This window comes from Dipteris shenzhenensis, chromosome 16 (assembly GCF_047967505.1).
Source record: "Dipteris shenzhenensis isolate YYH24624 ecotype China chromosome 16, Dip_SZ_1.0, whole genome shotgun sequence".
In the NCBI taxonomy this organism is placed as follows: domain Eukaryota; kingdom Viridiplantae; phylum Streptophyta; class Polypodiopsida; order Gleicheniales; family Dipteridaceae; genus Dipteris; species Dipteris shenzhenensis.
The window spans coordinates 39,166,570-39,181,122 of record NC_141611.1 but is presented as its reverse complement, the minus strand read 5'-3'; the positions used below and the strand labels follow the sequence as shown (position 1 = coordinate 39,181,122).

The following is a 14,553-nucleotide window of genomic DNA, read 5'->3' as shown; positions in this document are numbered from 1 at the left end:
ACAAGGCCTCAGGTATTCTATGAGAGACTTGACTCCTCTTGGGTCATTTCGATTCGACGTAGGTTGAGTCCTGCTCTTTGGATGTGATACCACACCTTCCTTTTGCAGCTGTACATGCCTCTGTGGATACCTCTTGGAAGATTCTCGCGAGCATAGCAGCTGGCATATCTAGAGAGCCAGATGCACAGAGGCTTTAGAGGGAACTCAGGTTCATCCCTCGCACACATTGGCTAGTATCTAGACAGACACCATACATACCTTGATGGCTGTATGGACGAGTATGCAAGGAGACTCTCGTGCAGCCTCAGCTAGGAGGGCTTCTTTCTTCAAGGAATGGAAGGATTCTCCTTTCTTCTTTGATACTCCTACAGGGTTGAGGTGGCACTTTCAGCGTCAGCCTTGGTTGTTTTCCACCTCATTTTGAGCAGATTTATTTATCCTCATGATTTCATGTTGTATTCCGCTTTGAGCTTGCTCTCGCGGGTTTTCTCTCTTACTTAATAGAAGTCTCTTTCTTGGAAAAAAAAAAAAGATATGATAGTTGCTTCACGATAGAGCGCATTTTACTTAGGTGTTCACGTAGCTTTTCTTCATCAAACATGCTCAGCCCAAAGAATCCCTGCTTCAAGACGATCTTCAAATTCTTCATCCTCAAACCAAACAATGTTTCAATTATCACCCACTTCATTAATGCATGTTTTGTCAAGTCAAGATTATGATAATACTTACTGCCAAGAGCTCTCCCAAGTCTCCCTAAAGCTCATTCATTCTTCCACTCCCCGAATTGAATTTTCTCAATAGTCTCCTTGTTGTTAGGTTTCTTCTCAGCACCCGAGACAACTGCCCACAAGCTCCGCTCCATCAAAGAGAGGCACACTCAAAGCCGCCATGCAAGGAAGCTTGATCCATTGAACTTCCAGAGCATTGTTGACCCTTCACGCATGAATTCCATTACCGTGTCTACAATATGGCTCTGATACCATGTGTTGGAACAAAGTTGTATCAATCACATTTCAAATAAGAGATGGAAAAGAATCGAAGTGTGAAACTAGAACTAGCTTGTATTTCAATGAAAAGCCAGGACAAGCAACCTATTCGTCTCCTCAGACCTATGGGTCTTGTTGGAGCTCACATGATAACCAAAATAAAATACTCACACACATTGCTCAATACATAGATAAAGAGATTAACACACATCCATGGGTTGGTAGAAGTCCTCGCCAGTGCGCCCCTAGGATAACTATGCCATGAATGTCAGACTCCAAAGCACAAAGGGAGCCAACCTAAACCAACATATCCACCTTTGCATGCCCACCACCCACGTAGTTTTCCACATACCCACAACTTGACAATAACTAGTAAACTATATCTATCAAAGGTTTTCAATGCCAACACCCTCAAATCCTGAGGTCCTTTCAGAGGCACAAAACCCTCCAAAAATGACCGACCTAAACAAGCTAGCCGACCTAGTCTATGGCAGTCTATAAACTACCTTACTGACAACTGACTAGATTTGTTGGAAATATTGTAATATTTAAAGGTATTGGCCAATGTATTAAGTTAAGACGGTCAGCACTTTTTCCTTCTTAGATTTTCTCTCCTAACCATCGTTAGTAGTTGAATTAGTAGTTGAGTGAGTTTGAACTCACCCTAAGGTTTTAGGGTTTTATTATGTTGATAGCCCTTCATGTATCTCATTCTTGTAATTTCAATTCACGATTGCTCCATGCTTTTTCTCTCCCCTCCATCTCCACATCTCACATTTGGTATCAGATGAAGTTGCCCTTTGCTCTCTCACACCTCCCCTTACCTCCCTTGCCCTTGCTCCAGACACCTCTAGAGGTGGCAGCCTATGAGTCCAAGGCGACTCATTTCTAGAGCGGAGCACTACAAGACTCGGCGGCACGTCCTATAGCAAAAACTCCTCTTCGGAAGCAGACTTCAAGCCATAAAGCTGCTGGTTGTTGCTTCTGTTCTGGTTCTTGCCACCTTCATCTGGGGCCTCTACATTGCCAGTCAACTCAGTATTTGAGGGATCTTTGCTGTTTTTGTACTGCTGTCAGCTATTTTTCACAGGCGCTGGTTTGACATGTGACCTCACTTTTGAGGTAGCATTCGGACCTGTATTGACTTATTCCATGTTAGGGGGGTCCAATCTTGCTGGCACAGCCAGTTTCAGTTAATAAGCACTCAGCTGCAGGTCGAGTTTGAGCAAAGAAGCAATCAGATCAACTCGAATTTTGCAAGTAGCTCTTGCATTGGGAGTTGTACAGCCCTAAAAACAGAGATTTTCGATTGGAAATCAGTGACATTGCAGTCATCTTTTAAGGTTTTTTGTTTGTAACCAAGCATTGGCTTGTTTGGACAGATTTGATTCTCATTGGTGTTGTTCAAACAGTCCACTTTGTCAGTTCAAAACTGATATATTCAGGCTGCATTTGCCTAGCCAAATATTGTCATTGCAGTATAATTCATAGAACGGGAACAAGGGTAGTACTTTAGCAAACCTTGTTACTGAAGATTGGCGTTTTTTTGTTTATGCCAGGTGTGGTGCCAGCCATGAGGTTGCCTCACTCAGTGTGAGTGATGCCTCCAATGCTATTTGTTACTTTGATAGTGGCGCTTCCATGCACATACTACCAAGAAGAATTTATTTGCAGATTTGCACCCTTCTCCTGTTTACAAAAGAGTGCCTTGTGCCAACAATTCTTCATATCATGTGGAACAAGTTGGGAGGATTTTGGTGTCATTAGTTGATGGGACTGATTTATGCCCTTTGTATGTGCCAGGGATTAAGAAGAATTTATTTTCTGTGACATTTCTTGGTAAAAGAGCTGCTGTCATTTTTTATGATGACAAGTGCATTATTAGAGATAGAGAAAAGGATTGTTAGATAGTCACTACATGCACTTTGAGTCAGGTTTCTAGCAACTACACAAAAATGACAGCAATATGTCTAATGCAAGTGTGACAACAGTGATTGCAAAAATGAAAAATGCATGTGAACTATGGCAGTCCGCAGTTATTGCAAAGACATGGGATGATACATGACATGCCTTCTTTGTCGACTCCCCCTAGACATGTCGTGAAGGGTGCATATAGGGAAAAATGCACAAGAAAGTCTTTTCTAGAGATAGATCTGTTTGAACTGACAGGAAACTGCAGCTCATACACAATTATGCGTGTGGTCCTATGAGGACACCATCTTTGGTACACCATCTACATGTTGTTACCTTCATAGATATTTCCCAGATTGTCATAGGTATATCCTTCAAAGAAAAATCTGATGTCTTTCAATGCTTCAAGCAGTTTGTATCTATGGCTGAGAATGAGTCTAGATGCAAAGTGCAGACTTTGAGAGCAAACATGAACAAATGCCCCGCCAAGGCCTTGAAACTTTAACTCCCTTTGAGGCTTGGTATAGCAAAAGAAAACCAAGATGGACCACCTCAAGGTGTTTGACAGCACAGCCTATGCATATGGCTAGTCAATTGAGAAGCAAGCTGGATGATAAGGCAATTAAATGCACTTTTGGTGGCTTACCGTCCCTACAATCCTCAAACAAGAACAATTTTTGTAGTAGAGATGTGATTTTTTCAAAAAAATCAGATTAAGGAAATTCAGAGCCGTTAGTAGAGGATCAGATATTCAGCCTACACAAGACGATGCACAGCAGCCTTTGGATGCTCCAAATCAAGTCCAAGACCAGCATATCACACATGAGGATATGCAGGAGGAGGTCAGAGAAGAGAGGGCTGCTTCACAAGAAGCTAAAGCAATCCCTAGATGCCGTTGCAAACTCCGGACAATAGTAGACTTTCAGTCCCTCTCTCGAGTACGACAATGGCAGGCTCCAAAGTGACAAGTGGGGCAAACTTTGTTGATTGAGCTTGAATAAGCACATTGTATGATACACAAAAACCAAGCACTTTTAAGGATGCTCAAGACAATGAGCATTGGATGAGAACAATGCACTTAGAATTGGATTCTATCATGAAGAACAATACATGGGAACTAGTGGATTTACCCATAGGGAGAAACGCTACTTGGACAAAGTGGGTATACAAGATCAAAAGAAGAAGAGATGGTACCATTGACCGGTACAAGGCAACAGCCAAGAGCTATTATCAACAAGAGGGGATAGATTAAACCTTTGCCCCCACTTCCATGATAACCACTGTAACCGGCCTTCGGGATCCCCAAAGGGCAGTGAACATGCAAATTCTTACATTACGGTCACTTAGAACTTTCCATAGCAATCCAAATCAACTTAGAACACAACACTCAAGGGCTAGATTGCCCCCGTCTTGCACCGGACACCAGATTGGTCCTAAACTTAGCGCCCCTTTTGGTAATTCTTTATCTTTTATTCAAAAACCATTCAAATACAAGAAAGTAACGCAGTGCACCGAATAATCTGTTCACATGCACTTCCATCTTGCTATGCAATCACAGAAAAGGCATCCCAATCCAATGCAACATTCCATGGCAGCCCTTCTTCCGAATCTGACTGAGGGTTCTAACCTCGCAGATCTGATACCCACTAGGGGAGTCCTGGCAGGAGAGAAATCATCCGAATCTGCCTTGGTAGCTCTGAATACCCATCAAGGGAATCCTAGCAAGACAGAGGCCAGCAAAACAACCACACCTAGCTGTTCCTAGCAAACACAGAAGCCAGCTGCGCAAAGCAAAAGGATCTGAAGGTTATGAGGTAGTAGGAAAGCTCCTGGAAAGCAATCAACTGATCGGAAAGCTCGAGAAACGAAACCATGTCAAAAATCAGCAAGGCGATGTGATAGAATAGCCCTGGAGCACTTTCCCAACCTATGACTTGCCTCTCTCTGTTCTTCTGATATACCGTCAGCAGCGGTACCTCAGTTGAGACCGACAGTGTCACCAAGCAACCTCTAGATATCTGGAGCGAACTGAAACAAGGGAGGGGTGGTGCTACCCCCCTCTTAAGCAACAAGCAATGCTCCAAACACACGCTCTACTGAGTCAAAATGAACCCCATCCGAAGTGAGCTTAAGCTGAAATGCCTCTAGATAGAGCTGCAACAATTGAGGTGAATCTGTCAGTTGACCCTCCTGCATCCACTTCACATCAAGAGCTGGATAATTTGTGAATTTAACCAGATGGCAACGGATAACTCTACCTTTTACCTTGTGTTCCTCATGTGCCAGGAATCTGTTCCCGAACCAAGATTTCATCCAATTCTTCAACTTGAGGCTGATCTTCGGGAGGCATATCCTCTAGCACATCTCCTGAGATGATTTCAAAAGACTCACATGGAACTCATTATGAATCTTCCAATGATCCGGTAGCTTCAGCCCGTAAGCTACATCATTGATCCTTTGCAGAATCTCAAAGGGACCCTAATACCGCATAAATGCAGCCTGTCCTTCCCCTTTTTCTTTTTCAGCAGTGCTTTTTGAAAGCGTAAGAGAACACCATCGTCTTCTTTGAACAGCTCGTGACGATGACGGTCAGCAGCTCTCTTTTACTTATCCTGAGATCTCTGGAGAGCAATCTTGATTTTCTTGTAAGCTTCATCCAAGCATTCCACAAACTTATGAGCTTTAAAGATTTTATATTTGGTATGCAGAATGAGCGGGACTTTCCTGTATTTTTCTACAATCTCGAAAGGAGCCTTTTCTGTAGAAGTATGAACCGTGTTGTTATAGGCAAACTCAATGAGTGGCATTTTGCCTTGTGATCCGAAACATAGCACTTCAAGAGATCAAAGACGGTGCCATTAGCCTCTTCAGATTGCCCATCAGACTGTGGCTGAAACGAGGATGAGAAATTCAGCGTGGTACCCATATTTTCAAACAATCCTCTCCAAAATAAGCTTGTCATCCACAAGTCATCTCGAAGAAGCTTGTCATCCACGGGTCCCTGTCACTGATGCATAGTCACATGAAAACCCGTTTCGTCCTCTTCAAAACCTCGAAACGCGAAATAGACGAAACGTTTCGAAATAGGACGAAACGCTCTCAACGAAACCTTTGTTTCGCCCAAATCAAAATAAACATTTTTGCCCCGTTTTTTCTATAATCCAAGGTGTTTATGTTTTGAATTTCCTTTTAGTATCTTGACTTTATATTTCTCTTTGTTCACTCTAACTTAAATATAACATATCTTTTTGTACCTATAAGGGTATATATTAAGTATCAATTCGAAACCTATCCGCTTCGTTTGACAACACGAAACGAAACGAAACAAAACTTGTCGAAACAGCAAAACGGCAAAACAGACGAAACGTTTCTTGTGACTATGCACTGATGATAGACTGTGGTATTCCGTGGTATTTAAAAACATGAACAAATAATAGTCAAGATACCTTATGACCTGACAATGTACGAGAAAGATCAAAGATGAAGTCCATAGCAATGCTTTGCCACGGTCTATCCAGAATGAGAAGTGGCCATAACAGTCTATGGGTTTTCTGCCTGTCAAACATCACTTTCTAGTAGGTGATGAACGTCCTATCTCAACATCACGTCGCAAAGCTGGCCAATACAAGAAGTGCTCAACAGCCTTCACAGTTGCATCAATTCCTATGTTCCTGCATATGGCGGAATATGACTTTCAGCCATTACCTTGGCCCTCAGCTGCTTTGTGACACACAAACAGCCATTCATCAACCAGAAACCATCTCGAAGACCATAATGAGCATTCCATGATAGGCAATAGAAACAACAGAAACATGTGGTTTCTTGGATACTGCTTACTGCATTGGCCTTCTAGAGAGTGCATCAATAACAACATTCTTGTTTCCGGGAACATGCACAATCTGAAAATGAAACATAGACAGAAAATTAGCCCTGCGCATGTGCTTCTCATATAATTTTCTATGTGAGAAAATACCTTAGTGCTTCCACTGTTTGAAAGCATGAATTACAGCAAGCATCTCCTTTTCATAAATCTGAAAATTCATCTCTGTTGGCTACAACACCCTGTTCTCATAAGCAACGACCCTTCCATCCTGCATAAGAACTCCAATGCTGTTGCCACATGCATCACATTGGACAGCAAAGGGCTTCCTCAAATCTGGCAAGATTAGGACGGGATTAGAACACAACTTTTCTTTCAGCTCTTCAAAAGCTGCAATTTCTTTGGAAGTCCACGAAAAGATACTCCCTTCTTTTGCAAAGCATGCAAAGGTGAAGCAATCTCAGCAAAGTAACAAATAAACCTCCTGTATTATGAGCTTAACCGAAGAAAGCTCCGTACTTCCGGGATGTTCCTGAGTGGTGGCCAATTCTTGATCGCTTCAACCTTCGCCGGATCCATCCGTACCCCATCCTTGGATATGATGAGAAAGTGAATTTTTGGCACGAAAAAATCACTTTTCTTTGCATTGATGACCAACTTATATTTTCTCAACTCTTCAAACAAAACCGCTAGATGCTTTCGATGCTCTTCCTCATTTTTGGAGAAAACAATCATGTCATCGAAGAATGTGCCCACAAAAGACCTGTGTTCTCTAAAAATCTTGTCCATCATTCTGTTGAATGTGGCGGGAGCATTAGTTAACCCAAATGGCATGACAAGATACTCATAAAGCCCAAAAGTGAACCTAAAAGCCTTCTTATGCACATCTTCTGATCGAACGCGGATTTGATGATACACGCTCTTCAAATCAATGCGGCTGAAAATGGAAGAACCCTCAAGTGTGTCCAAAATGTCATCAATCCGAGGAATGGGAAACATGTTCTTCACCATGATCTTGTTAAGTGCTCGGTAGTCGATGCACATCTGCCAAGATCCATCCTTCTTCTGCACCAATAGGACGAATGAATAGTACAGAGGAAAACTAGGCCAAATCAAGCAATTCATTTACCTGGCTCAAAATTTCTTACCGTTGGGCTGCGCTGACCCTGTACGTGGTATATTCGGAGGACTACTATCTGGCATAATATCTATAGCATGGTCTTCAGGCCTCTTGGACGGGAGTTCACCCTGGTAAAGACTAAGAAAAACAATCTTGAAACTGAAACAAGAAATCTGTTCGCTCTTTATCCACACCAAAAAGAGGCCGCTGATCATATTTTCTCTCTTTATGCTTTTTCATTACTGAAGTAATTGCAGAAGCAGATACAACAAGAATGGACTCCCTTTGAGTTTTACATCAGTCTTTCCCCTATGAGTCAGGGTGACTGTTTTATTGAAAGTATCAACAATAGCCCAAAGACAATAACACCATGGAATGCCCAAAAGTACGTCACAACCATTCAGAGGCATGATGTAAAATTCTTAGGTATCAACATAGCTCTGGATATGAAGATGGAGCTTCCCAATGATCGGAGTGATGGATGTACTCAACCCTATGGCAGCCATGTCTGCTTGCACAAGTGAACCCATCTCCTCAGGGCGTATACCCAGCTTTCCTACTAACTCCAGAGAAATAAAATTCGCTTTAGCACCTGGGTCGAAGAAAAATAGAGCGGTCTGATCATGAACTTTGCCCCAAGCTCTACAAATCTCTATATCATCCTCTTGTTTCTTATCAATGACCATGTTTGCTTCTTGCTCTTCGGATCCGCCTTGGATTCCGCCTTCTGTTCATCTCTATCCTCCAAGGGATGCCGTCTTCTTGAGTGGGCATTCATGCACCTAATGGCCCTCCTCTCTACAGTAAAAACATCTGTTCTGCTCTCTAAGGACCTGTTTCTCCTCTTCTGTCAACCTAGTAGGATGTGACCTAAGAACACGCCATTGTCCCGCAACCAAAGTAGCTCTCGAGGGTCTACCAAATCTGTCCTTTTGTTTGAAGTTCTCCTTCCTTTTGAACTCTTCTTTCCTTTTGAATTCTTTTCTCTTAGCAAAGCATAAGCTGTATTAGCATTCTCAATCAACTGCGACATGTTAGAAACCTTGGACTTCGTGCAAAAGTCTCGAATTTCCTTCGGCAAACCACCTCAATATTTCTCTACCTACTCAAACAATAGAACATGCCGATAGGAACTAACTAGCAACAAGGCTTCCCATAGTTTCTTGTTATATTCCTCCAAATTACGGAAATTCTCTGCATCCAACTAATGCCAAGCCATCATGATGTCAACTTCAAATGTGGTGGTCAACCACACAGCTGAAAAGACCCACTTAAACTCCACCTATGGGGTGGGTGCTCTCCCCTGCAAAAGAAGATTTGTCCACCATTGCAAAGCGTTTCCCTTCAAGAAAGTGACGGCTTTTCGAATTTTGGATGACTCTGTAAAATTTCCACTTGAGTATGCTGCATCAAACCGCTGAATAAAAGTGAGAGCTTTCAACCTGTCTTGACTCCCATTGAAAGCGTCAAACTTCACAGCTGAACCACCCTCTTTATAATCTTTCTACTTCCCCTTGTGTGAGATTATCAAAGGCAGGTGGCTGTAAATACGGGGACTGCATCAAATTGCCAAGATTTGTGACACTCTGTCCACTATTGACAATAGGATTGACCATTCCTGGTCCCATTGTATTCATTCCAGGCATTCCTGAAAAATTCATATCGTGCATAGTAGTCTGCATCCCTGGCTGCATCCCAATGTTTCCATACATCATGTAAGGCATCATAGCCGGCATACCTCCGAACACCTATCCTTGTTAGAGTGAGTTTCTTTAGGCTTTCCTGTCAGTCAGTCGGGCTAGGTGATGTCCTGCCTTGGCCGGTCGGGATCACCTCACCTTGCCTGACTGTAGGATCGAGAGGAAAAGAGAGAGAGAGAGAGAGAGAGAGAGAGAGAGAGAGAGAGAGGCATGCCAGGCTGAAATCGAAAAGGAAAATTTCCAGGCATCCCCATGCCTTGTTCAGGCTGTCCGACCATCGTCTGAAACACTAAACCTCCTCAAAAGAAACTTGTGGGCATAGAAGATGGAGGGAAAGTTTGTTGTCCCGAACCATAAAATGAAAAGCTCTGGGACCATACATGATACAAAAGGCATCGCACTAGGCTACAGAGTCTTCTTCTTCTTCTTCTTCTTCTCAGTCTTCAAACTTTAAAGGAGCATTCACCAATTCTGCAAAGCTTGGATCTTGCATTGACTATACAAAAGTATGAGCGGATCCCTGCAACTGTGTCCTGAATTGATCATTTCCATTTGGCTCCTCAACCTCTTCCTCTTCATGACGAGAATCCTCAATTGCATGCTCCAACTGAACGGGCTGTTCATCATCTTTCTCCCACCATGCAGTATAACCCAAAGACTCTGATTTCTCATCAGCGTCCATGCTATGTGCCATGGCTGAAAAAAGTTCTTGGCTGCAAATTTATTACAGCAACTGGTATTTCTGTCCTAAACCACGGGCTCACCCTCTTGAAGAAGATGGAGAAGATGGAGATATCTCGGCAATGGAACCACTGTAACCATCCCCAAAGGGCAGTGAACAGTTAATAACCAGCAAATACTTAAATTACAGCCACTTAGAACTTTCCACAGCAATCCAAATCAACTTAGAGCACAACACCCGAGAGTTAGATCGCCCCAATCTTGCACCGGACACTAGATTAGCCCTAAACCTAGCGCCCCTTTCAACATTTGTTTATCTTTTATTCAAAGGGCATTCAAATACAAGAAGGCACCGCAGTGCATCAGCCCACAGACAACCAACTGAATAATCCGTTCACAGGCACTTACGTTCTGCTATGCAATCACAGCAAAGGCATTCCAGTCCAGTGCAACATTCCATGGCAGCCTTTCTTCCGAATTTGGCTTAGGGTTCTAACCTGGCAGCTCTAATACCCACTAGGGCAGTCCTAGCAGGAGAGAAATCAGCCCAATCTGCCTTGGTAGCTCTGAATACCCGTCAAGGGAGTCCTAGCAAGACAAAGGTCAGCAAAACAACCACACCTGGCTGTTTCTGGCAAACACAAAAGCCAATTGCGCAAAGCAAAAGGATCTGAGGCAATAGGAAAGCTCCCCGAAAGCAATCAACCGATCGGAAAGCTCGGGAAACCTTGAGAAATCAGCAAACATGGAAAAATGAAATTCCCTGGCAAGATCTCTAGCACTCTGGCACTCTGACAGGTGAAAATCAGCAAAAGCAACCCTAGAAAACCTGTTGGAAGAGAATCGCCAAGTCTAGAAGCAAAAGAGTTGACAGAGAGGTGAGAAGAAGGACAAGAGAACAGAGCGAGAGGGAGAGACATAGGGAGAGGAGAGAGGTGCTCATTGCCGGCCTAACTTCCTGGAAAAGTGCGATTTTGATAGACAATTGGCCTAGAAAGCTCCTGAAAGAAGGGCGAATCAGATTTGGACCTTTGGGAAGGCATGAATAGTAGACATGCAGTAAAAACGGATCTAGAGGTTCATGGCACAAAAATGAATTTCGTTTTTGAGTATGGCAGCCCACAGACTACCTTGGTAGTCAAAAATCAGCAAGGCGATGTGATAGAATAGCCCTGGAGCATTTTCCCACCATGTGACTAGCCTCTCCCTATTCTTCTGTGATCCAGAAAACAACCATGAAAGCAAATTTTGACTTTTATGCTTGCTGTCCAAGCCAGCTAGCCAAACGTGGCTCCTAGAACTATTTTAGGCGAAAAGGATTTTTACCCCTCTCTAACCTTCAGATCCTTTTCCTTGGCCCATGGAATTAATTGCATTGGAGTGTCCTTTACAGATTTAATCAGTTTGAGGCCAGGTCAATCACCATAAATTCTTAAAAATTAGAAATTCACCTCCCCGTGACAACCACCATCAAGTAGTTGTTTCATTGGCTGCTCATTTTGGCTGGAAAGTACATCAGTTGGATATAAACAGAGTCTTTCTCAATACAGAATTGCAAGAAGAAGTGTATGTGAGTCAACCTGTTGAGTTTTCAGATGGATGGTCAGAAACATAAAGTATGTAGACTCCATAAGGCACTTAAAGGACTGAAACAAGCCCCACAGGCCTGGTATGAGAAGATTCATACATTTTTTACCAATCAGTGTACATAATAGTCCAATTGAGAGTGCCCTTTATGTCAAGTACAAAAAGGATTTGTTGATTGTGATACTATACATGGATGATATGCTACTCACAAGTAAAAATGAAAAGGAAATTGAAGAATTTGTGCTAAACAGCCAAAATATGTTCAGGGACTGTCACAAAGCTTCAAATTTTTAGAATTGCAAGCCTATTTCAACCCCCATGGAGCCACGGTTGAGGCTGTCCATGTATGATGCAAGTGAGCCTTTGCTCTATACAGCCAAGCTGTTGGATGCATAGGTAGTCTCACCTGACTCACCACACGCCTCAATTCCGCCACTAGCCAATAAGAGACAAATGAAAAAGCAACCAAGAGAATTATTAAATGCATCAAATTTCCATACTCATGGCATACCTTAGAGCCCCAAGAAACAACCCACACTAGCATAATTTTCATCTAAGGCTATGACTTCAGCCTGGTTATGGCTTTATGGTTAAGAAGACCACTATCACAATTGGACCAAGGAAGGACCTACAGCCATAATTTGGGGTAAAGAATATCCCTCCAAAGGCTGAATAAAGTTTGCAAAAGTTCGGTCCTTCTATGTCTGTCATGTCTGTGTCGGTGCATTACATGGCCTTGATCTTCCATAAGAACTACCATGAAAGCAAGCTTCATGTGTGAGTGTGAGTACATGTGCATGAGAATAGTCTAAAGAAAAGACTATTCTGAAAAATCAAAAGCAGTGGGAAAACACCTCCAAAGATGATACATCCAAGTCATCATGATGACAAGCATCATACAGAGATTGCTGTAACGATGCTCTTAAAACTTTTTCTTGATATAAATCCAGTGGTTTCACCACCAAAAAAAAAAAAGTGACTACATGTGCATGTGTGCACATGCTTCTTCTTCTTCTCCTCCTCCTTTTGTCCCGGAGTTAGGGGGGGGGCAGGAATTTTACCCTTTTTCTATTATATTGTGACATGTCACTTTTCGTTATAATTCTGTTCACCTCCTGTCTGTACCATAGGGAGTGAGGGCTGTTATTGTGGGTCTGCCCACCCTAGGAGGGTAGTTTTCTCATCTCTCCCTCGTTTTCTGCTAGTAGTTGGGAGGCTTTACCATGGCATAGGGCTGGATGTAGGGCCTAGAGTTAGGCATTGGATATATGAGCTGGAGGAACTGGATGTGGCCAACTACTTGGAGTAGTCGCTGAGGCCAGTCAAGCCAGCCAGCTGGGCGACCAGCAAGGTCGGCACAACTGACCAGCCAACCAGGCCAGTCGGCCTGACCAAACAGACGACGAGGAGGCATGCCCAATCCCAAACAAAAAAAAAACCTTTAAATGGGGGTTATTCCCCATTCTTGCAATCAGATTTTCTTCCAGTGATAAAGTAGAGTTCCAGCACCTTCTTCGCTTTCATCTCTAATCGCATCATTTCCACTGCATATTCTGACACTTTTGCCCTTGTGACATGCACCATTGTTTTCATCATTTCGCAAGCTTTCTCATGTTAAATAACAAGAAAAAATGGCAGTGAAGGGACATAGAAATCACATTGAGATTAAAATAATTAGAGAAGGTTGACATACATTGAACTCCATGTATGAAGCACGCATTGCCAACCATAATGTGTCCATGACTTTGAAAGCAACACAGTACAGCAAATCAAAAGCCATCTCCTCTTCTGCAACACATAGAGTAAGGGAAGAAAGAGTTTTAAAAACCAGTAAAGAATCTGCCAACATAACAGCAAAAGGTACTAGCATTACAAGAGAAAACAGTAGAAAGAGACTGGCAAAATATGGGCATGAAGAAGGCAGCATATTCTCAAAGATGTGTGCAGTGAGAAATCGCTCAAAAGACATACCAGCCAATATTCTTAAAAAACTTGCCCCTGTCCATGAGCTTGGTTTATCTGTAGGACTCAACGACGAGGCTTGAAAATTTCAAGTTCGAACCCAAAACAACATGAGAAAAGAGAAATACTTAGCAATAATTTGTGGCACTTTTTCCTTGCCCTTTAAATGTTTAGCACTTATTACCCATCCTGTATATTTTCTTTTTCCTTGCAAGGTCACTTAGCGAAGCACTAATAACAATTTATACCAAATACTGACAAGTTACACTCACTAGAACGAAGATCCAGCATTTGAATCAGCATGAATGTGATGTTAACACCAGCCACAGCAAAAGGATACTCCCAAGTTGACCTTCTGCCTCCTTTCTTAAATAATAGTTGCTGGAACGATTTCTACCAGGAAACCAATATAACCCTCATAGAGGGACAACAATCAGGAAATACACCTGGCAAAAGCTTTTCATGAAGCTGCTCTATCAATTATTGGTTGAACGGAAAACAACAATTAAAAAATGTTCTACAAATGCCAGCTTTAGTTTCCTATGAGTGCAGTCAATCGCTTCAGCTTTTTTCTATATTTATTGAGCAAGTCAATAAAATAAAACGATCGTATTTTAAATCCCCAACATCCTTTCCTCAAAATAGCAGACCAAACCATTCAAGGAGAACCTTTGGATCATCGTCACTGTTACAGTGTGCACTGTCTAGACCCAGGTCTACTATATTAACAAAACCTCGAGGCTACTTTGTAGCTGATGAGCTGAAAATTATAGAGAAAGAAAGAAA

General features: G+C 42.5%; 1 protein-coding gene across 3 annotated transcripts in view; it reads right to left on the bottom strand.

Moving 5' to 3' along the window:
- Nucleotides 1–14,553, bottom strand: part of LOC147892933 (uncharacterized) — a 54,045-nt gene that overhangs the window by 2,616 nt on the left and 36,876 nt on the right. For 2 of the 3 annotated variants that reach the window (XM_087386907.1, XM_087386905.1), the window contains exons 7-9: nt 14,040–14,160; nt 13,777–13,845; nt 13,499–13,593 (exon numbers count right to left, since the gene is read on the bottom strand). In XM_087386907.1, the coding sequence (XP_087243033.1) occupies nt 13,499–13,593; nt 13,777–13,845; nt 14,040–14,160 (285 nt within the window). The remainder of the gene's footprint in view (nt 1–13,498; nt 13,594–13,776; nt 13,846–14,039; nt 14,161–14,553) is intronic. The other variant, XM_087386906.1, reaches the window with a different exon arrangement.